At 41.0% G+C, this 27,570-nt stretch overlaps 2 protein-coding genes across 4 annotated transcripts in view; one reads left to right on the top strand and one right to left on the bottom strand.

Annotated features, from left to right (window-relative positions):
- Nucleotides 1-27,570, bottom strand: part of cnih3 (cornichon family AMPA receptor auxiliary protein 3) — a 149,181-nt gene that overhangs the window by 108,029 nt on the left and 13,582 nt on the right. For all 3 annotated transcript variants that reach the window (XM_085432846.1, XM_085432845.1, XM_085432844.1), the window contains exon 2: nt 2,190-2,258. In XM_085432846.1, the coding sequence (XP_085288972.1) occupies nt 2,190-2,258 (69 nt within the window). The remainder of the gene's footprint in view (nt 1-2,189; nt 2,259-27,570) is intronic.
- On the top strand, nt 21,963-22,790 carry LOC146692684 (uncharacterized). Its single transcript, XM_085431157.1, has 3 exons — nt 21,963-22,209; nt 22,282-22,488; nt 22,569-22,790. The coding sequence occupies exons 1-3, from the start codon at nt 21,963-21,965 to the stop codon at nt 22,571-22,573; spliced, it is 459 nt and encodes a 152-aa protein (XP_085287283.1). The 3' UTR covers nt 22,574-22,790.

Here is a 27,570-nt window from a genome sequence, read left to right as displayed (position 1 = left end):
AGTCTCATCTATTCAGTTCAGTTTTAAATTAAAGCTATCAGTAGTTTGGAGATATTTTGCGATTGCTGTAACAGTAAGTTCTGGCATGTAGTTTTCCATATTTAATTTGCTAAAATGCCACATGGTGCCCAAGTGAGCTGATGCAATTAAAAGACTAAGCTGAACTTCTCTGGCATCTTCTTTTACACTACAATATCTTTGGTAACACTTCTTGGGATCATGTGTTTAAACACCACTCTGCATTTAGTCACTAGTAATTCTTGTCTTTTCCTGTCTTCCTCCCCTAACCGCCAGTCCATTGTGATGGCTGTCCCTCCCTGAGTCTGGTCATGCCGGAGGTTTCTTCCTGTCAAAAGGGAGTTTTTTTCTTCCCACTGTCACCAAGTGGGTTTTACCTCTGTTATTGTTGGGTCTTTACCTTAAAATACAAACTACCTTGAGGCAAATACTGGGACTATTGATACTGGTGCTATATAAATAAAATTGAATTGAATATTTTCTGCTCTTCTTTAACATAATAAGTTGTTGTCATCTCGTCTGATCTTTACCCGTTTAACTTCTGCTCAAAAACTAAGGTGGATCTGCAGTAATAATAAAACTGAGGGCAGGAAAAAAGAGATTCGCACAAATAAGAGCCATGCACATTAAAGACTTTCACGGTCAGCTGAAACGAAGAAAGTGCAAATTTTTCACGTTATTTATTGTGGTTCCGTTCTCTATTGTTTTTATTTTAAATGTAAATTGTGTACATTTATATATTTTGTGTATTAACTTTTTTCTATTATTATGAGCCTCTATTCATAATTTTTACACAAGACTCTACTGTAGTCTTTTGTAAAAGCATTAATGTGACAACAATAATTTATTATTGTAAGACTTTTTCTGAGTTAAAAGATTGCCTTTGTTATTTTTATGGAAACGTTAGCAGAGTGTACTAATGCGCCATAATGCCAGCACGTTAAACTGCTATCAGAGCACCGAAAAAGCCTCTTTGAAATAAATAGTATCACAAAAATCATTTTTAGAATCTCAACCAACAGATCTGAACTTTACTTGTAAAGTGTAGAAAATGGTTGTCAATGTTTTGCATCTTTGGAAGGTTGAAGTTAAGCTGCTTGTGGAAAACTCTGATAAATGATGCTGCCCTGCTGAAAGGGCTTCCAGATCAGAACTGCCGATGACACAATTTAATGATGTCTCTGCATGCTTTAAAAAAAAAAAAAAAAAAATCACATATTCAGCTGAAATGTACATCATATTTCTAAATGATTCAGCAGGAACTTTAATCTATTAAGCTGTGATAGTATCTCCCACAACTTACAAAAGTCCTGCAGTAAAGAAAGAAAATATTTTTGAACAAAAACCAAAAAGTTACACTCAAATAAATTTCTGCCTCAAATGCTAACTTGACTGATTTTGTTACATAAAAAAACTCCACAAATTTGTTACATAAGTGCAAAGTCATTACATTTAGTGGAATATGGTCAAGTGAAATTTACTTGCATTTATTTTCCTTCATGATTAAAAATAAACCCTTGATTATATAGTTGCTTTTTACTCTGAATTATTGCTTCATGTTAGTGGAAGGTGAAGAATCATTTGAAATCAGTTGAAAGCTTAGGTAATGATGTCACAAGCTATATAGTTTGATTAGCATCCCTCTTATAATTGTGAGTCAGCAAATATTGCCATAGACATGTGTCTAGCAATGAGCTTGTATTAAACATCTAGGGTTGAGGATTTAGAGTTGACAGTTTAGAAATGGCTTGCATTGTTAAAATCATCATTGGCGGGCCACATTTACCTATGTTTGTGGCTTGTCACTTCGATTTTATTTATAACCATATTCAAGGTTGTTTTTTTGTAAAAGATGAGTCATTCATACTTAACACTTGGGCCTGCAGTCTTATAATAGGAGTCTGCTTGTCAGCCAGGAAGTGAGAAGAGGACGGCATACAAAACTAGAATGTTGCCAACTGCTTGATTTGAAATTAATGGAAAGAGAAACAGAGAAGAAACAGTCAAAATATACTGGGAAAGACTGAGAACCACTTCTTGCAATGTTTTTGCATTATACGGGACTTTCCATTTTTTCTCATAACACAACACACAGACAGTAAGATAATCATGAAAAGAAATCTGTAAAAGAAGGGTGTATGAATAAAAATGAACAGGGAAAGCAGACCTACCGCATGGAGTGGGTTGCCCTGATCGATTGGCACCTTGAAATCTGCCTGAAGCTCATCAAAAGCTGTTATCTGACACAAAGAGAGGGAAAGAAATGATCACTGTATAACAAGTAAGATAGAGGGACTGTAAAGAGCAACATTTCTCACTTTGAAAGAACATCATTATTTCACAGAAACAGCCTGCAGTGTAGATTTATGTACCGAGCTGAGCTGCAGAGTGCCAATGTTATTAGACTGTCTTTGCTTTATGCTAAATAAGTAAAATTAATCATAACCATAATCATAATCCATAATCATAACCATATAAATCATAAGTACTTTCCAAATACAATGAAAAAAAAATGTAAAGAAAAGTGTATGAGTTCAAAGATTTACATCTCTTTAGTCTGCTTCACCATAAAGCACTATTGCTTTTCAGACAGATAGAGCGAGGTAGAGAGATTCATATCTTCAGCGACCAAGGACTATACAAGTACATTTCCACCAAAAATACTTTGAACTTTCAGTCCTGAACCTTGTTTCTCACGCACACAGACAGAGGACCTGAAAATGTCTTCAGCTCACTGGATGACTGCATTTCCACGTGGTCTAAAACCTCACAGATTAGGCAAATTAGTCCACTTATGTTTAAAATCCATCTGAATTATGTAAGGACAACATGTCTGCAGTTTGATGTTTCATTTGCTGAACAAACTAGTCAACTTGCTGCAATGCCAGAAAAGCATTTGACATGGAGATTATATTCTGTACTTTAAAACCTCATCTCTCTCCAAGTTGCTTTTACTAAGAGCCATTATTGATCCATCCATCCATCCATCCATGAGTAGTAGCTCAGTGTCTTTCCCTCTGACAAACAGTTTGATTACATTCTCACACTGTGGGAGAGATTATTCGCTAAGTGTCCAAGATCAACAATTTTGATCCACTTCAAAGAAAGTTGTACTAATGTCAGCTAACAGCACCTAACAGAGGCTAACATCAACTAACAGATACTAACTGGACCTAACAAATGGTAACTGCCGCTACCAGGAAAAACATAGAAGTGAGCTACACTAACTTATCAACCCGTATCAGACCCTTTCACCAAAATTTACAGCCTCCTCCAGAGTTAATAGACATGGACACATATTGACAGTTGAGGTAAACAGCAGACTGAAAGTCTAAACTCACAACAGAGTTATTTGTCCTACAGCAGCCACCGTACACAGCAAATTCAAAAGTGTTAAATGTTTTGGTGTTAATAGTCTTCTTGCAAAAGTATAGTTAATTTTACTCTAAGCAGAGTCACATTCTTTTAATGTAACTCTGAGGTGTAAAATGATAGTAGTTAAAATCGAGTGTTAAAAATGAGTGTTTCTCTGTCAAATCTGGAGGTGTTACAATGGAAACATTAACTCTTGACCTCTTAACTCTGAACTCCTAGAGGGGCTATGACAACAATAGAGTAAATTCACAGACTCCGCCCCCAGCACGGCTCCAATCGAAGCTGAAGTGAAGCCGTTTCTGAACATTTTGCTCTACATATTTGAGTTGTTTGCCATGCTTGGTAAGTCATTTTTTCAAAGATTGTTTCAATTATTATTATGAGCTTTTACTTCTGTGGCTCTTTGGAGTTGAGACAAAGCTGTGTGAAAGGCATTAGCCATGTTGCTCGGTGATAGCATAACATTCTGTTTTAGCTAGCTGAAAGGTATTGTTTGCGGGCAAATACCACAGCCTTGAGAAAAAGCTTGCATGTGAATTTTCAGTCAAACTTTTGGTCAAATACACCTAAAACAATGTGTAGAATGTGAAATGTTGGTATAATGGTGCTACTTGAAGCCTGAAACCGATCGCCCAAAAAAAAACAAAAAACAAAAAAAAACACACGAGCAAACAGCAGTAGCAGACGTCCTGACTGGGTTCTACGTTAGCATAGATCCCTCCAGAGTTTTGTGCACACGGTTTAGGTAAAAATCAAAAAGGTTGAGGTTTTACATTTAGTTCAGTATTACCTGTTGCCTGTGTCCTTGTCTTTTGGGAAAATACTTTACACAAGTAATGGCTCAAAGAGGATTCCTTTTTTTTTTTTTTTTTTTTTTTTTACTGTGCTGCAATTGATTACTGGATTATTTGTGCCATTAATTAGTGTCAACTAATTTTTATTCAATCTCCGCACAGGATATGCTTGTGAAGATGGAATATGGGGGAGAGCAGAAGTGCGTTGAAGTTCCACAAAGGGATGAATGAAGGACATGCATATTGTATTGAAGAAATAAGTGATGAGAATGCTGTTATTTGCATTTACCATGTCAGACCTTTTGATAAACAAAATTCTAATGAAAGTGAGAACATGTATACTGTTACATCTTTCAGAAAATGTTTTGAAATTGTGGTGCACAGTTCAGAATAAATGTTTTTCAAAAACCATTGCATCTTTTTAGTAAATGTTTATTTCCAAAAGAAATTTCTAGAAGTTCAGAACAGTAAAATTCCCGCTTTTTAGAATGAATTAGAAGATAACTCTTACGTAGTTAAACTAAAATACTCTTTGAGAGTTAATATATAAACTCTTAACACCAAGTGTTAAATTATCAACTCCAGACAGATTTGGTGTTTAACACTAAATCAGAGTTAACGTACCAACTCTCCAAAAAGAGTTAAATTAACACTCTCTGGTGTGGACCCGTATAGACACTTTAATAGTGTTGAAATCAAATCCAACAGTGTTAATTTGGACATGCTGGATTTGCTGTGTAGCAATGATTATGCAATTGAATTGGGAGGGTAAGAAAACAGAGCTCAGGTGACTGCAATCTGAAATCTACTGACATCAAGTGGTGAGATTTTACACACTGTAATGAAATATAAAACATTTTGTATGGGTTTGGAGTATTACATCATCTGCCATTTGAAAACGACACTTCAACTTCATCATCATTCACACAATCTGCCATAATTAATCAGATCTACCCACAAGTGACATCAAGCCATTCACCCACCACTGCACTGTAGGTCTTAGTTTAGTTCTTAGTGATAACAATGCTATTGATGAATAGCAGTAAAAAACGATGCAACAGTTCAATTGGTGTTTTGTGTTGCAGTGGAAGCAATTGCACTACAAAGACAGATGCCACTGCTTGACTAGCTGGGCCTCATGAGGCAATGAGAGAGCTAAAGTGACAGTGCTGGAAAAGATTAGTGTATTTCTCAGTGTATCCATGAGATACTCTGTGTCTCCAGTGCGCGTATATCATGGGAGAGCTGTGAGTTGTGAGAACACCAACAGCACACATATCAGTGTGTGCGTGCCACGTTTAGATATTTTTGTGAGAACCAAAACTTGGAATGCTACTACTGGGGACCAACAGTGCCTTATGGGGACAAAATGCTCGTCCTCAAGAGTTTGAAAGAATTTTGGAGACTGAAAATGTGGTTTTAGTGTAAGTTAGTTTATGGTTAGGTTTAGGCTAAGAGTTAGGGTTAGGTATTCAAGTTTGATGAGTTAGCCGTTAAGGAAAGCATTATGTTAAGTACAGGGTGGGCCATTTATATGGATACACCGTAATAAAATGGGAATGGTTGGTGATATTAAAGGCCTATTTGTGGCACATTAGTATATGTGATGGGGCACACTCCTCAAGATGGGTGGTGACCATGGTGGCCATTTAGAAGTCGGCCATCTTGGATACAACTTTTGTTTTTTCACTAAGAAGAGGGCCATCTGACACATCAAACTTACTGGTAGTGTCACAAGAAAAACAATGTTGTGCTTGGTTTCAACGTAACCTTATTCTTTCATGAGTTATTTACAAGTTTCTCTTTTTTCACAGCCATTGACACGTCGAAGAGTTTAACATGTGAGGAGCCGATCGAAATTGTGTTGATATCTGGTGAACGCAGTAACCAGGTCATTGCAGTAGATTTCAATGCAAGACACCCTACGAGACCACCCATCTCCCCTGCTACAGTTAGCAAACTGCTTGCTAAATTTCGGGAAACTGGTTCAGTGTTGGATTTGCCAAAATGTGGACGCAAGAAAACTGTCACTAATGAAGAAACATCAGTGGCTGTCCTAGCTTTATTCAGCAAGAGCCCACAGCATAGCACTCGCCACATGTCACTGGAGAGGGGCATTAGTCGAACATTCCTTCGGCGGATATTAGCTACTCACAAATTGCACCCTTACAAACTCCAGCTACTGCAGAATCTCAACGAGGATGACCCAGATCGGCGCACAGAATTTGCAGAATGGGCAAAACAAAAATTGGAACAGGACCCTCAGTTCACGCAGAAGATTTTGTTCAGTGATGAGACAAACTTTTATGTGAATGGCAAAGTTAACAAACAAAACCACCGCTATTGGTCTGACACTAACCCACATTGGATGGATCCCTCCAAGACTGTTAGAACAACAAAAGTGCTGTTTGGTGTGGTATATGGGGTACGATAGTGGGTCCATTCTCAAGGCTCAACCTCAAGGCCACTGGATATTTGAAATTGCTACATGATGATGTGTTTCCCTCTTTATGCACTGAAGCTGGCACGTTCCCTGAGTTTTTCCAGCAAGATGGTGCACCACCATATTATGGGTGCCCAGTCCGAGCATTCCTAGATGAACAGTTGGATTTGTCGTCGTGGGCCAGTTGAATGGCCCCCAAGGTCTCCCAATCTGACCCCCTTAGACTTTTATCTTTGGAGTCATCTGAAGGCAATTGTCTATGGTGTGAAGATACGAGATGTGCAGCACCTGAAACTACAGATACTGGATGCCTGTGCTGGCATTTCTGTGGTCAGAAACTTGTAAATAACTCATGAAAGAATAAAGTTACGTTGAAACCAAGCGCACCATTGTTTTTCTTGTGACATTAGCAATAAGTTTGATGTGTCAGATGGCCCTCTTCCTATTGAAAAAACAAAAGTTGTATCCAAGATGGCCGACTTCTAAATGGCCACCATGGTCACCACCCATCTAGTGGAATGTGCCCCGTCACATATACTAATCTGCCACAAACAGGACTTTAATATCACCAACCATTCCCATTTTATTACGGTGTATCCATATAAATGGCCCACCCTGTAGATATGGTCACTAAGATATGAAAACAAGTGTGTGTGTGTGTGTGTGTGTGTGTGTGTGTGTGTGTGTGTGTGTGTGTGTGTGTGTGTGTGTGTGTGTGTGTGTGTGCAGAGTCAGTAAAATTGGATTTCTGTGTGTGTAGTATAAAAATACTATCAATGCATTATATGTTATATGAGCAAGAGACCAATGAAGCAGTTTCATATGTGTTTGCACATGTGAATGTGTGTACGGGGAATTAACAGTGATGACAGAGGTTCACACCAATCTTAGTTATTTCCCTGGGCTCTCCCACACACTGAAAGGCAGTGCTTTACATGTTATTTCCCAGTGGATCCTAACAGTGTTTGTGGCTCATTGCCTTGGTCTGTTACAGCACGTTAGCTTCCCCCAGGCTGTTCCTCATGGAGGACACACACACACACACACATCAATCCAAGCACAGTATGTACTCTTCCACAGAGACTACACATCATGCAGCAGAAAATTATCACCTATGCATTTTTATGAGCACGATATGAGAAGAAACACTCGATGTTCTGAGTGCATGTCATCCTTAGATGATAATTCACAGAATAAAAACCTGGTAGATGCACCAGAAATCAGAGGGTTGTATGCAAAATATAATTTAACGCCTCTTATTCAGGAAGGGGTTGAATTGAAAGCAATATAGCAAACAGACTGTTATATAGTGCTTTTCTATTCTTACCGAGTGCTCAAAACACTTGTACACAACAAGCCATAGCCACCCATTCACATTCATATTAATAAAGTGCTTATCATTGCCTCCATTATCAGATGTGCCTTGCACTCTCCTTCTTTTTGAATCCTCTGGAGATTCGTCCAACCAGTGTCCTATCATATGTCCAAATTGCCTGGAATCGATGGTTCAATGGTTTTCAAACACCGGCACAGGCCAGATTTAAAAAAACAAAAAAAAAAAAAACCATTTCAATGGAGAGCAAATGAGGTTCTGGTGCAGCAAATCATTTCACAACAAATTTCAGAGATGTTGATCACTATGTTGAATAATCACTTGGTTTTATGTATTTAGTTTAAAAAAGAAACTATATGAAACCAAACGTTTCAAGGCGACCTCAACCACACTACAAAGAGAACTTACTTTGGTAGCTTGTATCTATGATATAAATCTTTCAGTTTTAACCTGCAGGTACAGTCAAATATAACTTAGACTGAGCTGTAAATCTGGAGTTTCACCTCTTGTACTCCTTCAGCGAATCCTACGTTTACCACGTTAGAAGGTTTTGTGTGCCGGTTTAAGAGGAGAAAATAGCTCCTGGCTGGGTCATTCAAGGTAAACAGTTTGGGCATTTGAGAAGAAGCAATTTATGAAAACTTCAACATCTGAAGAAAGGATAGCACTGTCATTTGCTGAAGCAAACCTGGATAGAACAACTTGCCCTGAGGCAAAGAAGCCTGAGGCATGGGTTTGGAGCAAGACAGCAGAAGAACCCTTGTGAAGTGGCAACTTTCAAAGAAAGCTTAAATTGCTTGGACTTTGTTTACTGAGTACCTTCTCCTGAAGCAACTCAGGGGCAAAAAGGGCTTTGAGTGAGGCAAAAGATCAGAGCAAGAACCCAAACCAAAGCTCTGTTTGCTTGGATTACAGATACCAAAACCAGTACGGCTGCTTTGGTTTCTTCTCCTAACAAACTTATTTTAGCAGTAAAGCCAAATTTTGTTAGTCATATAGCAAAACTGTCATTGATAAAAGGGGCGATTGTGGCTGAAGAGTTGGGTGTTCGCTTTGTAATTGGAAGGTTGCCGGTTCGAGCCCCGGCTCGGACAGTCTTGGTCGTTGTGTCCTTCGGCAAGACACCTCACCTGCCACCTACTGGTGAGGGGCCAATGGCGCAATATGGCAGCCTCGCTTCTGTCAGTCTGCCCCAGGGCAGCTGTGGCTACTACTGTAGCTTGCCTTCACCAGTGTGTGAGAGTGAATGAATAGTGGTATTGTAAAGCGCTTTGAGGGGTCCCAAAAAGCGCTATATAAATGCAATCCATTATTATTATTATTGATACAAGCCACAACATTGGACAAAAGAGTCAGAGCATCAAATTCCACATTTCAAGACTGAGCTTATTTTTACTATCGACTGTTCTGAAACTTTAAGGGAAAACACACCAGAAAACAGAATTCCACCCCCTTTATCTCAGACTGCTCAGTCATGATCAGACACAAACATCTGCCCCTGAGCTGCAGACTACACAACCAAATCTCAAATTTGTCACATGCTCAAAGGGTGATTCCTTTGCAGTGACTGCATGCTGTGTTTTTGCAAATCCAGTTTTATTTTGATGTGGATGTTCACTGTAACAGAGTGCTTTGAAGTTAGGGTTGGCTGGCAAAAACAGCCAAACTGGCACCCTCCGCTCTTCTTTTGCCATGCCAAACTCTCCAGTGTCTTTCATTGCGACTAAGAGACTGACACCATGCTGTGTGTGTCTTTCCTGGGAAAGAGAGCAAAAAAAATGTTTATTTAGCCTAATTTGTTTGCCAAATTAAATTTGCAATTTCAGTTATGCCCGACCAAAAACATGCTTTAATTCTACCATGTAGCCGTTCATTTTAGAAACAACAAAAATCAGTAATAACAGAAATATGAAACGGTGGTTGCTAACAGGTAACAAACAAGCAATGGTTAAAGTGTGCTGCAACAATCCAAAAAGGCCTTCTGGCACCAGTTAATGTGAATTTAAATCAGATAGGCAGTTCAGTATAGGGCTGTGCGATATGACCAAAATCTCATATCCCGATATAAGACATCTATCATCCCGATAACGATATAAATCACAAAGTTTTAACGTTTTCTGTAAATTCTGTGAATCTCGGGCAGCTCGACTTGCGTGAAGTGTTTCCAGCTGGGTGTTGTGTACCTGGAGTTCAATGTTTTAACGGATGCATTAAAGGATGCATTTTTAGACATAAGTTGTAATGGCTGCCATTTCCTTTGTGAGTATTTATAACACAGCGTGCTGTGGGGAAAAGCCTGTTCTAACGTTTGAGTCTAAGGTTTATTTTTTAGCACCTGACAGCTCTTTATTGCTTCTCATCCGTAAATACTCTGCAGACTCTTTCGTGTGATTCAGTTTATTTTGAAAAGTCTCAACAGGATCTTGAGCTTTATTGTGAAAGGTTTATGTGGAGAATAAACAACCGGACACACAATGGTTTTAACGTCGTTGTTGCTAACAACCACGCATAAAAACAGGCGCTTGTCCGTCCGTAGTGTGGTTATATTAAATATAAGAGAATGAGAGAACTTTAAGAAATTAATATAGCCACTACAGTGGCCATCAAAACGATGAAAAAAATATTGCCATGAACAGTTTATTTAGCGACACCACGAAACAAACGATAGCGTAAAATGAAATGATAGACGTTTTTATATCGTCATCCGATATACATCGTTATATCGATGTTACGGTTCGGCGTTGGCAGTGTATTGTTTTAGGCGTTTTGTTTTGGCGTGACTGTTATGCGTTTCCTGTTTTACTTTGAAAGTCTGTGTTATCTTAGTGTTCAGTTTACGTTTCCTTGTCTCGTCAGGTCTTATTTGCCCCAGCTGTGTATCCCTCCTGTGGTCCATTCCCTAATTGCTCCTTCTATGTATTTAAGCCCTGTGTTTCTGTATGTCATGGTCGCGATCTTCCCCCCCCCCGTTGTAAATAGTTTGGCGCCTTGTGTTTGGTGATGTAAATAAATGTCGTATCTTGCTTTAAATCTCGTCTTGGGATTATTTTTGTGGAAGTTGCACGCCGGTTGCCTAGGCCGGGGTGTAACATATGGGGGCTCGTCCAGTCGCTGGGGGGTCCGTGGACCGCTTAAGCCGTCCGCCGTCGCTGGTGGGTCCGAGGGGGGGACCGCTTCAGCCGTCTGTCTTTGCTGGAGGGTCCGAGGGACCGCTCCAGCCTTCATCCGCCGTCGCTGGAGGGTCCGGGGTACCGCTCCAGTCTTCGTTTGTCTTCGCTGGAGGATCCGAGGGACCGCTCCAGCCTTCATCCGCCGTCGCTGGAGGGTCCGGGGAACCGCTCCAGTCTTCGTTTGTCTTCGCTGGAGGATCCGTGGGACCGCTCCAGCCTTCTGCAGCTGGTGGGCTGCGTGTCTGTGTTTGCAGCTGGTGGGCTGCGTGTCCGTGTTTGCAGCTGGTGGGCTGCGTGTCTGTCTTCGCTGGAGGATCCGAGGGCCCGCTCCAGTTTTCCGTTTCCACTGGAGGACCCGTCCAGCCATCAGCGTCGCCTGCGGGACGGCGGCCGGTGCCATATGGGCTGGACATGGAACAAACATTTTTCGTTGGGGTTGTATGTTTTAAATGATTGTTTTTTTGGGTGGGGGGGTATGTTACGGTTCGGCGTTGGCAGTGTATTGTTTTAGGCGTTTTGTTTTGGCGTGACTGTTATGTGTTTCCTGTTTTACTTTGAAAGTCTGTGTTATCTTAGTGTTCAGTTTACGTTTCCTTGTCTCGTCAGGTCTTATTTGCCCCAGCTGTGTATCCCTCCTGTGGTCCATTCCCTAATTGCTCCTTCTATGTATTTAAGCCCTGTGTTTCTTGTGTACACTTCAACTGTGAGAGACAGAATGTGAAAAAAAAATCCATGAATTCACATGGTAGGATTTGTAAAGAATTTATTCGTAAATCAGGGTGGAAAATAAGTATTTGGTCACCTCGAACAAGGAAAATCTCTGGCTCTCACAGACCTGTAACGTCCTCTGTAAGAAGCTTTTCTGTCCCCCACTCGTTACCTGTATGAATGGCACCTGTTTGAACTCATCATCTGTATAAAAGACACCTGTCCACAGCCTCAAACAGTCAGACTCCAAACTCCGCCATGGCCAAGACCAAACAGCTTTCGAAGGACACCAGGAAAAGTATTGTAGACCTGCACCAGACTGGGAAGAGTGAATCTACAATAGGCAAGCAGCTTGGTGTGAAAAAATCAACTGTGGGAGCAATCATCAGAAAATGGAAGACATACAAGACCACTGATAATCTCCCTCAATCTGGGGCTCCACGCAAGATCTCATCCCGTGGGGTCAAAATGATCATGAGAACGGTGAGCAAAGATCCCAGAACCACACGGGGGGACCTGGTGAATGACCTGCAGAGAGCTGGGACCAAAGTAACAAAGGTCACCATCAGTAACACACTACAACGGCAGGGAATCAAATCCCGCAGTGCCAGATGTGTTCCGCTGCTGAAGCCAGTGCATGTCCAGGCCCGTCTGAAGTTTGCCAGAGAGCACATGGATGATCCAGCAGAGGATTGGGAGAATGTCATGTGGTCAGATGAAACCAAAGTAGAACTTTTTGGTATAAACTCAACTCGTCGTGTTTGGAGGAAGAAGAATACTGAGTTGCATCCCAAGAACACCATACCTACTGTGAAGCATGGGGGTGAAAACATCATGCTATGGGGCTGTTTTTCTGCCAAGGGGACAGGACGACTGATCTGTGTTAAGGACAGAATGAATGGGGCCATGTATCGTGAGATTTTGAGCCAAAACCTCCTTCCATCAGTGAGAACTTTGAAGATGAAACGAGGCTGGGTCTTCCAACATGACAATGATCCAAAACACACCGCCCGGGCAACAAAGGAGTGGCTCCGTAAGAAGCATTTGAAAGTCCTGGAGTGGCCTAGCCAGTCTCCAGACCTTAACCCCATAGAAAATCTGTGGCGGGAGTTGAAAGTCCATGTTGCTCAGCGACAGCCCCAAAACATCACTGCTCTCAAGAAGATCTGCATGGAGGAATGGGCCAAAATACCAGCTACTGTGTGTGCAAACCTGGTAAAGACCTATAGTAAACGTTTGACCTCTGTTATTGCCAACAAAGGTTATGTTACAAAGTATTGAGTTGTATTTTTGTTATTGACCAAATACTTATTTTCCACCCTGATTTACGAATAAATTCTTTACAAATCCTACCATGTGGATTCATGGATTTTTTTTCACATTCTGTCTCTCACAGTTGAAGTGTACCTCTGGTGCAAATTACTGACCTCTGTCATCATTTTAAGTGGGAGAACTTGCACAATCGGTGGCTGACTAAATACTTTTTTGCCCCACTGTAGTTCTGTTAGTCGACTAGAATTATCACTAGTGATACGAACTAATAAGAATTTATCGATTCCATTATCGATATAATGCATTGATTTGATTCATTATCAATTCTCTTATCGATTCTCATTGGCTCCACTTTGAAGACACCACTGTTGCTAAGTAGCATGTCAAAGATATGACATTCATGCTAATTATTTGCATGCTGTGGTCAAATCTTTGTGCATGTCGGGGGTATTTCCTCTCTTTGTAGGCATCAGTGCTGGGGTCGTCACTCAAAACAAATAGTGATTACACATATTATATGGAACACTTTTCTTAGAAGTAGTACAGCAGTGGAAGTGCAAGTGGAACTGATAAGCGGGATCGATACGCAAGCAGACTTTGCTGGAATTTAAAACTCAATAATAATACCCAGGGAAATACTCAATACTGAATCCAATGCTACATGGAAAATTTTAACCCTATCCTGCAAAAGAAGTAATGGTGAAGAAATCATATCTCAAAAGAATTAACTGTTTACTTGTTAATTTAACTCGTTTTCAACTAAATTTCCCTAAATATGACTTTAAAAAAAAAAAGATTAATGTCAAGTCTGGAGGTTTTAATTTGTTTTACAAATTATTTAGATAGTTTCATTACAGATTGTGCAGGGTACAACAGATTTCAGAACCTAACAAAAAACAAAAGGGTACAACAAACAACACAATACCTCACACAACTATACGATTAATGGAAAAGTAAAGAATAAACTTTGGGTTAAGTTGGTATAAGTTGTACTAAAATAAAGAAGTTCTAAAAGAACACTGTAAAATTGAAACCGTTACTGCCTGCATTTTAAAACTGACCTTGTTGATGGCTACAACAAAATAAGAACCACATTTTATTAAATAGTTGTACAAAGACGTTCCATCCATGACTCTTTCAGCTCTGCAATAATTATTCACAGTTTACCCAACTATACTTTTCATCTCCTAGTTGCTAAGTTATTGATACCAGATGGCTAATATGGCTTTCGGGTAATTGCTTGTAGTGCATGCTGGATAGGTCAACATTTATGATAACTGTTTCAGTAGCTTTACTGACCTCTGAAATTTCGCCTAAACTGTTATGAATGCTAAGTACTTTAGCTGTTAGAGAGAGGAAGATCAGTGGGCCTTGCTTTCTTCATCGCATTGCTGTGTAAAGTTATCAGCAAGAGGAGGCAAACAGGGCACTGTTGCTATCAATACCATAGCAAATGATTATCTTAATTTAGTATTGTTGATTTTTACTATTAATTAATATCTGAGTATCAATTTTGCTGACAACCCATACAGTGCACATCCTGTTTTTTTCTTCTTCTCACTGCTGAACTTTCAATAAAGTTATCATGCATCCAAAGTTCAGTCATGCAGTCATTTATGTTCGATTAACAATTGTTATGAAAGTTTAGTTTAGTAACTGTCCAAAAAAAGTTACCGGAAGGATATCAATATGGCTGCTAACTAACAGGACGTGCTTCTAGAAGACTTTGGTAGGAGCCATCACTTTGAATTTAAAGTTATGATGTACTTTAATAGCAGTAGCAGTAGTTTAGTAGCAGGCTTGCTACATCATGTAACACTGTGCATTTTAGAAAATAGTTGCTAAATCTGCAAAGAGAAATAAACCTCAGAACCAGCACAGGTCAGGTGACCACACCCTGTCCACAGAGAAAATAAATTAAAAATGTCTTAATAGAACCTATTAAGTGACTTATTAAGCTCATTAAGTTAGCTATTTTGTGCGACTGCCCTGATGCACCAAAACATAGGGCTTTCCCCACCTGCAGAATAACACTTTAGGTACTTTGAACTCTCAGTGTGTTACAGTTTCTACCACTTGAGCCAGTGGGCCGGTATCTGAACTGAACACCTTGGCATGGCAAGACAGCTGGAAAAGTCAGTTTTGTTGATGCCCTGTGGCCTCATATTTGCACTCGACCACACCTTACTTTGAAGAGATCAAATGAAATTGAGTTTTTCCTTTTTAACCATTTCTACCAGCGTGTTGTTATTTATGCACAGTTCACTTGTCAGGACTTTCTACAAGGTGCCAAAAGCAAACGAACTGCACGTGTGATAGTTATGAAACATATATTGTATCCATTTGTTTACATTAAACCACATGTGTGGCCACACTATTTGAATAGTTCAAGGAATCTGACGTAATTGCAGGCTCATTGAAATTGTAATAATAATATCTTTTTGCCACTTGCAGGGTTCATATTACCATGGCAACACTGATTCCAGCAACACTTGCTTTCTTGGCCTTACAGGCTGTTATTGAGCCACTACTGCAAAGGTTTTTTATTGTGTCACACCCATAAAGCAGAGGCCACCAAAGAAGCATATACCTGAGAGGCAGGTTTACTAAACAAATTGTACCATGCCATTCAATACAGGGCTGCAAATCCTTTTGAAAATTACATGTCAGTACACAACATTAAAAAACTTGTGTCTAAAATTGACCTATTATGCTTTTTCTATGCGTTCTGTATTGTTGTATTGTTCTGTATTGATGAATCTGTATAGGGTTACAAAAGTCATAGTGATAAGGTTTAGGTTGCACATTGGCCAACAACACCTTAGTACCTCAATTTCCTTTTCTGTGCTCCATGAAACAAGAAAACTTCTGAGTGTGAGGCCAGCACACTCACGCTAGCATAATTTCTGGTTGTCGTTTTCCTCAAAATCAATGCTGCTACTACCGTAATACTATAAAGACTAAAAAAAAACTACTAAAACCTAAAACAAAAAAGCAAAACAGAAGCAAAAAACTTAAAAACTCATTATCAATACAACTAATGTTTGTAGGCTACGTACATCATACCACCACTTCAGACTTTCCAAACTGATGTTCAAACTTCACTCCTTTCGCCCTCATATTATATATGAGCTAGGTCCGCGTTTATGCAAGCTCTCCCTGTGAGATTACTTTCAGGCTTTTCCATTTTATTTTTTTAATATCATTTTACAACCCCTTACACGCACATGGGCAAAATTGTTGGTTAAATTCTTTTCTATGAGCTCTGATCTAAATCTGACTATAACATGAAACATGTAGTCTGGAGAAAGCACCTTTTAAACCTGAAACAGCTAGAGCAGTTTACTCATAAGGAGTAGGCCAGGAAATCTGACGACATGTGCAGAAGTCACACTGACAGACAGCAAAAGAAATATTAAGTTAAGGGTACTATAATTTTAATTCTATTGAACCACAATTCAAAAGCAATGTCTGATTTTCATTAGCTAACTTTTAGCAGTTATTTCAGTGACCATTGTGGATTTTTCTTTCTTTAACGTAAGAGTACCAATACAGGTATGAGGTAAGCTCAGCAGTATGGGTAGTGTTGGCCTCAGCTGTCCAATACAGTGGGGCAAAAAAGTATTTAGTCAGCCACCGATTGTGCAAGTTCCCCCACTTAAAATGATGACAGAGGTCAGTAATTTGCACCAGAGGTACACTTCAACTGTGAGAGACAGAATGTGAAAAAAAATCCATGAATTCACATGGTAGGATTTGTAAAGAATTTATTCGTAAATCAGGGTGGAAAATAAGTATTTGGTCACCTCAAACAAGGAAAATCTCTGGCTCTCACAGACCTGTAACGTCTTCTGTAAGAAGCTTTTCTGTCCCCCACCTGTATGAATGGCACCTGTTTGAACTCATCATCTGTATAAAAGACACCTGTCCACAGCCTCAAACAGTCAGACTCCAAACTCCGCCATGGCCAAGGCCAAAGAGCTTTCGAAGGACACCAGGAAAAGTATTGTAGACCTGCACCAGACTGGGAAGAGTGAATCTACAATAGGCAAGCAGCTTGGTGTGAAAAAATCAACTGTGGGAGCAATCATCAGAAAATGGAAGACATACAAGACCACTGATAATCTCCCTCGATCTGGGGCTCCACGCAAGATCTCATCCCGTGGGGTCAAAATGATCATGAGAACGGTGAGCAAAGATCCCAGAACCACACGGGGGGACCTGGTGAATGACCTGCAGAGAGCTGGGACCAAAGTAACAAAGGTCACCATCAGTAACACACTACAACGGCAGGGAATCAAATCCCGCAGTGCCAGACGTGTACCGCTGCTGAAGCCAGTGCATGTCCAGGCCCGTCTGAAGTTTGCCAGAGAGCACATGGATGATACAGCAGAGGATTGGGAGAATGTCATGTGGTCAGATGACACCAACGTAGAACTTTTTGGTATAAACTCAACTCGTCGTGTTTGGAGGAAGAAGAATACTGAGTTGCATCCCAAGAACACCATACCTACTGTGAAGCATGGGGGTGGAAACATCATGCTATGGGGCTGTTTTTCTGCCAAGGGGACAAGACGACTGATCTGTGTTAAGGACAGAATGAATGGGGCCATGTATCGTGAGATTTTGAGCCAAAACCTCCTTCCATCAGTGAGAACTTTGAAGATGAAACGAGGCTGGGTCTTCCAACATGACAATGATCCAAAACACACCGCCCGGGCAACAAAGGAGTGGCTCTGTAAGAAGCATTTGAAAGTCCTGGAGTGGCCTAGCCAGTCTCCAGACCTCAACCCCATAGAAAATCTGTGGCGGGAGTTGAAAGTCCGTGTTGCTCGGCGACAGCCCCAAAACATCACTGCTCTCGAGAAGATCTGCATGGAGGAATGGGCCAAAATACCAGCTACTGTGTGTGCAAACCTGGTAAAGACCTATAGTAAACGTTTGACCTCTGTTATTGCCAACAAAGGTTATGTTACAAAGTATTGAGTTGTATTTTTGTTATTGACCAAATACTTATTTTCCACCCTGATTTACGAATAAATTCTTTACAAATCCTACCATGTGGATTCATGAATTTTTTTTTTCACATTCTGTCTCTCACAGTTGAAGTGCAAATTACTGACCTCTGTCATCATTTTAGGTGGGGGAACTTGCACAATCGGTGGCTGACTAAATACTTTTTTGCCCCACTGTATGTACCTGTTAATTCTTTTTTTAATTCAGTGGAAATATAACATGAAAATTATGAGTACCAGTTACAACTTGTCAGCAGTAAGGCTCCATTTGGTAGTCCCCTCCAAAAACATACTTGCTGTGCAACCCTGTGATCTGAAGAATAAGTGAGCTGAGTTTTAAAAATAAACACATTAAGAAATTAAATACCTGTTACACATTACAGTATGCACAGCAGTGATTTTTTTTCCTTTTTCATGAAAGAAAAATCAGTACAAGTCAACAAGCCCTCAGAGACTTTACCTTGTCAACTGTGATCACTTTGCCCAGAGAAATATTCACAAACTAAACATACCCACAAAGAGATGATGATTCCTTTGATGTTTAAAGCAGTCTCTCCAGAGGATCGTTTAAGGAAACAGTCAAAAAACTGTGGAAACCTGATCATCGCTAATCAAGACTACATATAAGACTTTCATAATGTCATGGGACGTGTACTGTGGGTTGTGTGAAATTGCCACCAGGCTCCTGTAACATCATCACTGACACAGCAAATGAGTAACAAAGAAAAACAATGAAAGAAGAAAGTCTACTGTTAAAATTGCACACTTTTAAAACCTCACACTACCGACTACCTAAATTTTTTTAAATAGAGAAGTGCCAATAAAACCAAAAAGAAAGGACATGGAATGAAAAAGGAGGCAGGGCGAGGATCACCCCTGAAATCCTCCAAAGCAGGCACTGTGTAGTGGAACAACAGACACAGTGGAGTCAGGATGATGGATGAGGAGCCAGCAGGGGTTAATGAACAGACAGATCGATTCTGAGCAGCCCAGCTATATACTGAACACAACCTCTATTAGCCTTAGGTTCCTGATGCCTGAAAACCATGCTGACTGTTTGCTTCATTAAGATTACAATCAATGGTATCATCCTATGCAGTTTTTCAGTGTGATGTTGTGCCAAGGCACATTAAACATGAAAAAAATCCTCATTTGTCCAATTTACTGGAGCCTGTGCTAAACTCTAAGTGAAATGTACACAACCTGTAATCATTTGGATGATGAGCTCAGCAGTTGAGAAAGGTCATAGTGAATGCCAATAGCTTCCAAATTGAGGCAAATTTTAAGATGTTTTCACGATGTTCAAAATATAATATGTAATAAAACAGTAACCTGTAATGTAATCTGCATCTGAATCAGTTCATAAAAAGACCATGAACAGTTTGAAGGGTGGTTGTAGCGTAAGAGAGGAGGGCACCGCCTAATCGGAAGGTTGGTGGTTCAATCCCCGTCTGCTCCAGTCTGCATGCCAAATATCCTTGGACAAGATACTAACCCCATGTTGCTCCCTGATACATCCACTGGAGTGTAACAAGTTGTATAAAGTGCTCAGAGTAGAAAAGTGCTAATTCAAGAACCAGTCTTTTTACAATATATTTATGCAAGCTCTATAAGTCATAATTATGGGTGTGTTACGGCCCTAGCAGGGCCGCCTCCTGAAGTTGTCTGTGTGGGCGTGTTCGACCATCTCTCCTGCCTTAGCTGCCACCTTTTGTCTTTTGTGCAGCTGACTCTCGTCAGTAATTAAAAGTATTTAAGCCCAGGGACAGGTGAGCTCTGTACAAGAGTGCCATTAGTGTGGTTTTCAGCTAGAGAGCTGCACTCTTTTTGGCTTACTTTGTACTTTATTGACTAATGCTTGAGTTTTGTTTGTTTCTTTAAACGGTAATAGTGGCTTGTCTGTCTCTTTTAGTTAGTATTAATAGAAACTCTGTAATTTAACCTTTATGCCTCCTTGACTCCTTTTTCTGACCTGGACACTTTTTGTTACTTCCCCCTCACCGCCTAGACCCCTCAGGGGAACGTAACAGGTGATATTAACTAACTTTTTAATTGTTGTGTTTCAGGTTCTCTGCATTTTAATTTGTATTAGTAATGTCCACTGTGGTAAGTTATTGCCAGCTTTTAGGATTATCCGAAATTACTGTTGACTTTTTTTGTCAGGTTTGGCACTGCAGTCACAGCTTTAAGCCATCCATCTATGCAAAACTCGTTCTGCTAACATCTCTTCCACTCAATGCAATACAATCATATTAGGTGCAAAATACGACATGCCATTTTTTTTGACTAATTGTAGGGCAATTTGTAGTCGAATATTCTCTTCCCAAACCTTTGTGCACAATAAAACGCACATCTTGCAGTACATCTTCTAAATACTGTAGTGGCCTCTGCCATGACATTGTTAAGGAGTAAATGTGGCTGGATTCTCTGCCCTTTTGCTAAATCTTCCTTCATAGTTCGAACAATGTAAATGTTATAAAGTGAAGTGGAGGAAAGTAGGGCATAATTTTTTTTTTGGACTACTCAGCCATACCCTCAGTCTACTTCACTCTCTGGCATGGAGCCTTTTTGTTTCCCCTGTCTTAAAATTAATTATTGGCATCCTAGGTAAGACTGCTGTCCATAGAGCTGTCCATTCAAAAATCCATTGTGGAACTACTGTTTAAATCGTGAGTACTTTATGAACACTTGCTGGTTCAGCAATTCAAGCTTGCCAGGCTCTTTGGTGCTCAATGAATCAAAAAATAAAAAATCACTCTAATTAACAATTTGTTCAAGATATTTTTCCTCAAAGTTAGAAGCCTTCCAAGTCATAAAAATGTTTTAAAGAAACACCATGCCTACACTGCGTTCCTAATCACACAGAAAAAAAGCTGCTTGACATCTAGCAAATGACTAATTCCAGTAGCTTTTTCATTCAGCTTCCTCCATGTTATTTGAGTAGCTAACATGCACAGATTACGGTGTCCTGCAGGTTTTAGATCTCACCTTGGGTCAACACACCTGAATCACATGATTAGTTTGTTACCAGGCCTCTGGAGAACTTCAGGACATGTTGAGGAGCTAATTTAGCCATTTAAATCAGCTGTGTTGGTTCAAGAACACGTTTAAAACCTGCAGGGACACCGGCCCTCAAGCAGGTAAGTCAAATTTGCATGATCTAATGCAAATGTGACAAATTGTTCATTGTTCGGAGTTTGCAAGTTTACGTCTTTGTTAATACTACAATTCACCATTTCACACCTTCGTAAGCCATTACACAGAGTCAAATATGATGACAAACAAAAAAACTATCCAAGTATTTGCTGTGGGAACCGCTTGTCAAGAGCGGAACAGCCAAAAGAGCGTGCTTCTGATTAAGACAACTTATCTATTGGAAGTTAATGTGAATGTCAAGTGTCAGCCGTATAACAAAACGCTTTACTTACTGTGGCTGAATTTGTCTATTTTGTCTCAAGAGGGAAATAATGATCTATTTCTGCATTTTGTCTCCAGTGCTGTCACACTTGTCTTCTAGTAGAGCTTGATAGCCCTCTCCCCCACCCCCTCACTATAGGACACTCAATCTTTTCAACAAAGAACTTTCATTTTATTAACCTTGTTTCCTTTTGATCTGCATTGCTACCTGCTCACTGCTTTGCATCTGCCATTTTCCTTTCTTTTCATGTCTTAGATTAATTTTGCCCCAGTCACCTGACCAGCAGCTGAATTGGGCTTTTGTGTTTGACTGGCCTCATCTTCTTTGTCAGTCCTTCATTGTGTATTTCATTATATATCCTATATCCTTCATTAGACTTTGCCTCATCCCCCTTCCATTAATCTTCCGGTGGTGTTATGGCCCTTTCCTCAAAAGATTTTACCAATGCATCCTCCAGCAAACGTGTGACGTACATGTCAGGGGTGTCATGGTCTGCGGTGGGTGGCTGGAATTTCCATAAGGCTCCTGAACTGACCTGGGATCCGCCCCTGGGCAGGGCCAACTCCAGCTCCCGCACACCTGGAGCCTATTGCAGGCAATCAAGCCAGAGGGATTTAAACCACACGTTGATGTTCATTCACTGCCAGTTCGTCATCAACACATGTTGGTAACAGGCCGTATACGTTAAGTTCTTGCTGTGATTCATCCTGTTAACACGACTCTCTTGTGCTACAGTTGCTGTATCCACCTTGGCTCACACTCCACCTCTGGACTCAGGATACCTAGTAATCATTCTGGAAATCTCTCTGTGCCTCACCTGCCTGCCCTCCTGCCATCACACTCCATCTGAAGCCCCGGATCTCAGGCCAGCTTTTCCACGCCACTCAGCCTCCCCTGGATCTTCATCACCCCCCTCTCAACACTCCAGGTCCCTAACTGCAAGTAAGAATTGCTGCTCTTACAACTGGCCACTGCAGAGCTGCCTTCACTACCTACCTAACTCCTATATCCTCTTCCTTCAGTGTGACTGTTCCCCACTCAGCTCCGTTCCGCATCTCAGGCCTCATTCCCTCGCCATAGCCACGTTCCCCAGGCCACGCCGCACCAAGACTCCACGTCTCGCTGTTTTTTGTCTTTGCCACGTTTTTCTCTTGCACTTAAACCTAATAAATTGTTGCATCATCTGCTGTCTCCGCTCTGGGTTTCTGCACCTGAGTCCTGTTCAGTACCGGCCACCCGGCCACGTGACAAGGGGTATTACAGATCAGTAGAACAAGCTTGGGCTTCATGGAGAACCAAAGTTGGCCAGATATCATTTCCACTTTTTTTCCCTCTACATTAAAACATCTGTGTCTACAGATAAACCTGTCACTTGAAAATCTAATTTCCCACAATTTAATCCAGAGAAAGTAAAACAAACCCTCTCTTCTCGGTGCATTTCATTTCTACTCTGTCCAACACCATTAGCTACTCTCTCCTTCCTGCAGCTTCCCCCAAAAGCTAATTGTTTTGCTCCATCAGTTGAACACCATAGGGACAGTCACAGATGAGGGTGTATTGTGGCTCTTCAGTGTGAACAATTATTCACGCAACACCTGTTAAACCTGTGAATGCCCTGTACTTGTCAAAATCTCAGTGTAATCCAGTGCAGCGGTAAAAGCGCACTGTTAGCTGATCTGCTCCCCTCCAAATCCATCCTGAAGTGTGCATGAAACTCTGTAGTGTCACCTTTTTCTTCAACAAGTATTCTTTGTGTGAGGCAGTTTAATAAAAAAAAAAAAAAAATGGATAGCTATCAGAAGGCTAAGTGTGAAAAGTATAATGGGTTATAGAAATAAACACATTCCTCCATCACTGCCAGGGGTGCGTTGACCTACAGGAGGACACCCTTAAATATTCAACTGTGCAGCGTTAAGTCTATGACAGTCAGCTTCATCGTGGTTTGCTTTGGAATCACCCAGTGGGGCAAAAAAGTATTTGGTAGCCACTGATTGTGCAAGTTGTCCCACTGAAAAAGATGAGAGGTCTGTAATTTTTAGTCTAGGTTCACTTCAACTGTGAGAGACAGAATGTAAAAAAAGAAATCCAAGATTTTAAAGAATTTATTTGTAGAATGGTGCAGAAAATAAGTATTTAGCGCCTACAAACAAGCAAGAATTCTGGCCCTCACAGAACTGTTACTACTTCTTTAAGAAGCTCTATCTTCCACTCGTTACCTGTATTAATGACATCTGTATGAACTCATCATCTGTATAAAATACACCTGTCCACACCTTCAGACAGTCAGACTCCAAACTCCGCCATGGCCAAGACCAGAGAGCAGTCTAAGGACACCATGGGCAAGATTGTACACAAGACTGAGATGATCCAATCTCCTATAGGCAAGCAATTATGAGAAAATGGAATAAATACAAAACCACAGAAAATCTCCCTTGACCTGGGGCTCCATGCAAGATGTCACCTCGTGGGGTACAAATGATCTTGAGAACGGTGAGGAAACAGCCCAGAACTACACGGGCGGAACTGGCCAGTGACCTAAAGAGAGCTGAGACCACAATAACAATTTTACTATTAGTAACACACTACATGGTCATGGATTTAAATCCTGCAGCACTCGAAACGTCCCCCTGCTTAAGCCAGTACATGTCCTGGCCCATCTAAAGTTTGCCAGAGACCAACTGGATGATTCAGAGGAGGATTGTCAGATGAGACCAAAATAGTCAAAGTCTTTGGTATAAACGTCACTCACCATGTTTGGAGGGGGAAGAATGCTGAGTTGCAGCCCAAGAACATCATACTCACTGTGAAGCATGGAAGTGGAAACATGTTTTGGGGCTGCTTTTCTGCAAAGGGGACAGGACAACTGATCCATATTAAGGAAAGGATGAGTGGGGCCATGTATCGTGAGATTTTGGGCAAAAACCTCCTTCCATCAGTGAGAGCATTGAAGATGAAATGTTGCTGGATCTTCCAGCATGACAATGATCCCAAACACACCACCTGGCCAACGAAAGAGTGGCTACGTAAAGAGCATTTCAAGGTTCTAGAGTGGCCTAGCCAGACCTCAATCCAACAGAGAATCTGTGGAGGGAGTTGAAAGTCCGACAGCCCCAAAACATCAGCTCTTGAGCAGATCTGCAGGGAAGAATGGGCCAAAATACCAGCTACAATGTGTTCAAACCTGGCAAAGACCTACAGGAAACATCTGACCTCTGTCATTGCCAACCAAGGTTACATTACAAAGCATTGAGGTGAACTTTTGTTATTGACCAAATACTTATTTTCTGCACCAATATACAAATAAATTACAATGCGATATCCTGGACTTCTTTACATTTTACACTTTACATTCTGTGTCTCACAGTGGAAGTGAACCTATGCTGAAAATTACAGATCACTCTCATTTCTTTCAGTGGGACAAGATTTATAATTTACTCAAATTCCATCCATCCATCCATTTTCATCCGCTTTGTCCGGGGCCGGGTCGCGGGGGCAGCAGCCTAAGCAAAGAGGCCCAGACCTCCCTCTCCCCAGCCACCTCCTCCAGCTTATCCGGGGGAATACCAAGGCGTTCCCAGGCCAGCCGAGAGATATAATCTCTCCAGCGTGTCCTGGGTCTGCCCCGGGGCCTCCTCCCGGTGGGACATGCCTGGAACACCTCACCCAGGAGGCGCCCAGGGGGCATCCTTGTCAGATGCCCGAACCACCTCAGCTGGCTCCTTTCGATGTGGAGCAGCAGCTGCTCTACTCTGAGCCCCTCCCGGATGGCCAAACTTCTCACCCTATCTCTAAGGGAGAGGCCAGCCACCCTTCGGAGGAAGCTCATTTCTGCCGCTTGTATCCGCGATCTCGTTCTTTCGGTCACTACCCACAGCTCGTGGCCATAGGTGAGGGTAGGGACGTAGATCGACCGGTAAATTGAGAGCTTCGCTTTTACACTCAGCTCCCTCTTCACCACGACGGACCGGTGCAGCGTCCGCATTACTGCAGCTGCAGCCCCAATCCGTCTGTCGATCTCCGGCTCCCTTCTCCCATCACTCGCGAACAAGACCCCGAGATACTTGAACTCCTCCACTTGGGGCAGGAACTCATCCCCGACCCGGAGTGGGCACTCCACCCTTTTCCGGCTGAGAACCATGGCCTCAGATTTGGAGGTGCTGATCCTCATTCCCGCTGCTTCACACTCTGCTGCGAACCGCTCCAGTGCGAGCTGGAGGCCCTCACCCGATGAAGCCAACAGAACCAAATCATCTGCAAAAATCAGAGATGAGATTCTGAGGCCACCAAAGCGAAAGCCCTCCGCCACTTGGCTGCGCCTAGAAATCCTGTCCATAAAAATTATGAACAGAACCGGAGACAAAGGGCAGCCCTGGCGGAGCCCATCACGAGTCCGACTTATTGCCGGCACTGTGTGCCAAGACTGGCAATAGGGACATTTACTCAAATTTATAACAGGAAAAAAAAGGTAGTAGCCTATGTTCAGAAAAAAAACATTTGGATGGTTAAGACCAGTAAAGATTTTACTGCTTGTTTTTAAGGTTCTTATATTGCCTGTGTTCTATGTTTACATTCAGCTCCCAGGGGTGTGTACTATGAAGTAAGATTAATGGCTTGGCGAGCTATGTCGAGCTTGCTTTTAAATTAGCCAAACACATACAGTAAGATTCAAGATTTTTTTATTTGCCATTTACGCACAGGACCAACAGTCTATGCACATTGGAATTCTTGTACAGAGCTTTCCAGGTCAAGTTACTCTTTTTACAAGATAAAGACAAAGCAACTTAGAAAAGAAAAAAAAGAAATAAAGCAAGGAATGGAGCAATCATAGTATATACTATTTACTATATACAAAAACACTGTACCTAGCTGGAGCAGGTTATGTTCCAAGTCTCGATTTAAAATAATCTGGAAACCCGTTGTTTTCATTGATTTTTTTTGATTTTTTTTTTACAGCATGTTTTAATTCTCTGCTGGGGGAATATGTTTTGTATGTGCAAATTATTAAGCTCTACCTTAGTAAAAATGCTAAATGAAACAAACTGTTTGTTGGATTACCCTAAATTACCAGGAATATTGTGCAGCATGAATCTTTCTTTTTGCAACTGTCTTTTTTTGTGTTCTTTATCAATTTAGAATCATCATAATCATTCTCTGACAACGCCCTGTACCAACACAGAGCAGAGCAGCTACCTGAACGCTACCCCAACAGAGGTCGATTATCTTGTTAATAATTTCACCTCCTCACTACGTACGACTCTGGATACTGAAGCTCCGGTGAAAACTAAGGTCTCTAATCAGAAGTACCTGACTCCGTGGTATAATTCTCAAACACGTACCCTAAAGCAGATGACTCGTAATGTGGAGAGGAAATGGCATGTCACAAATTTAGAGGATCATCATTTAGCCTGGAGAAATAGTTTGCTGCTTTATAAGAAAGCCCTCCGCAAAGCCAGAACATCTTACTATTCATCACTGATTGAAGAAAATAAGAACAACCCCAGGTTTCTCTTCAGCACTGTAGCCAGGCTGACAAAAAGTCAGAGCTGTTTTGAGCCAACCATCCCTTTAATGTTAACTAGTAATGACTTCATGAACTTCTTCACAAATAAAATTTTTATCATTAGAGAAAAATTACCAATAATCATCCCACAGATGTAATATTATCTACAGCTACTCTTAGTACCATTGATGTTAAGTTAGACTCTTTTTCTCCAATTGATCTTTCTGAGTGAACTTCAATAATTACTTCCTCCAAACCATCGTGTCTTTTAGAACCCATTCCTACAAAACTGCTCAAAGAAGTCCTGCCATTAATTAATTCTTCGATCTTAAATATGATCAACCTATCTCTAATAATCGGTTACAGTGGGGCAAAAAAGTATTTAGTCAGCCACCGATTGTGCAAGTTCCCCCACTTAAAATGATGACAGAGGTCAGTAATTTGCACCAGAGGTACACTTCAACTGTGAGAGACAGAATGTGAAAAAAAAAAGAATCGATGAATTCACATGGTAGGATTTGTAA

The sequence above is a fragment of the Copadichromis virginalis genome, linkage group LG15 (assembly GCF_057382275.1).
Source record: "Copadichromis virginalis isolate Kocher_CV1m ecotype Utaka linkage group LG15, C_Virginalis_male_GT1.1, whole genome shotgun sequence".
Lineage (NCBI taxonomy): Eukaryota > Metazoa > Chordata > Actinopteri > Cichliformes > Cichlidae > Copadichromis > Copadichromis virginalis.
The sequence above is the reverse complement of the archived record's forward strand: the minus strand, read 5'-3'. Positions and strand labels throughout refer to the sequence as shown.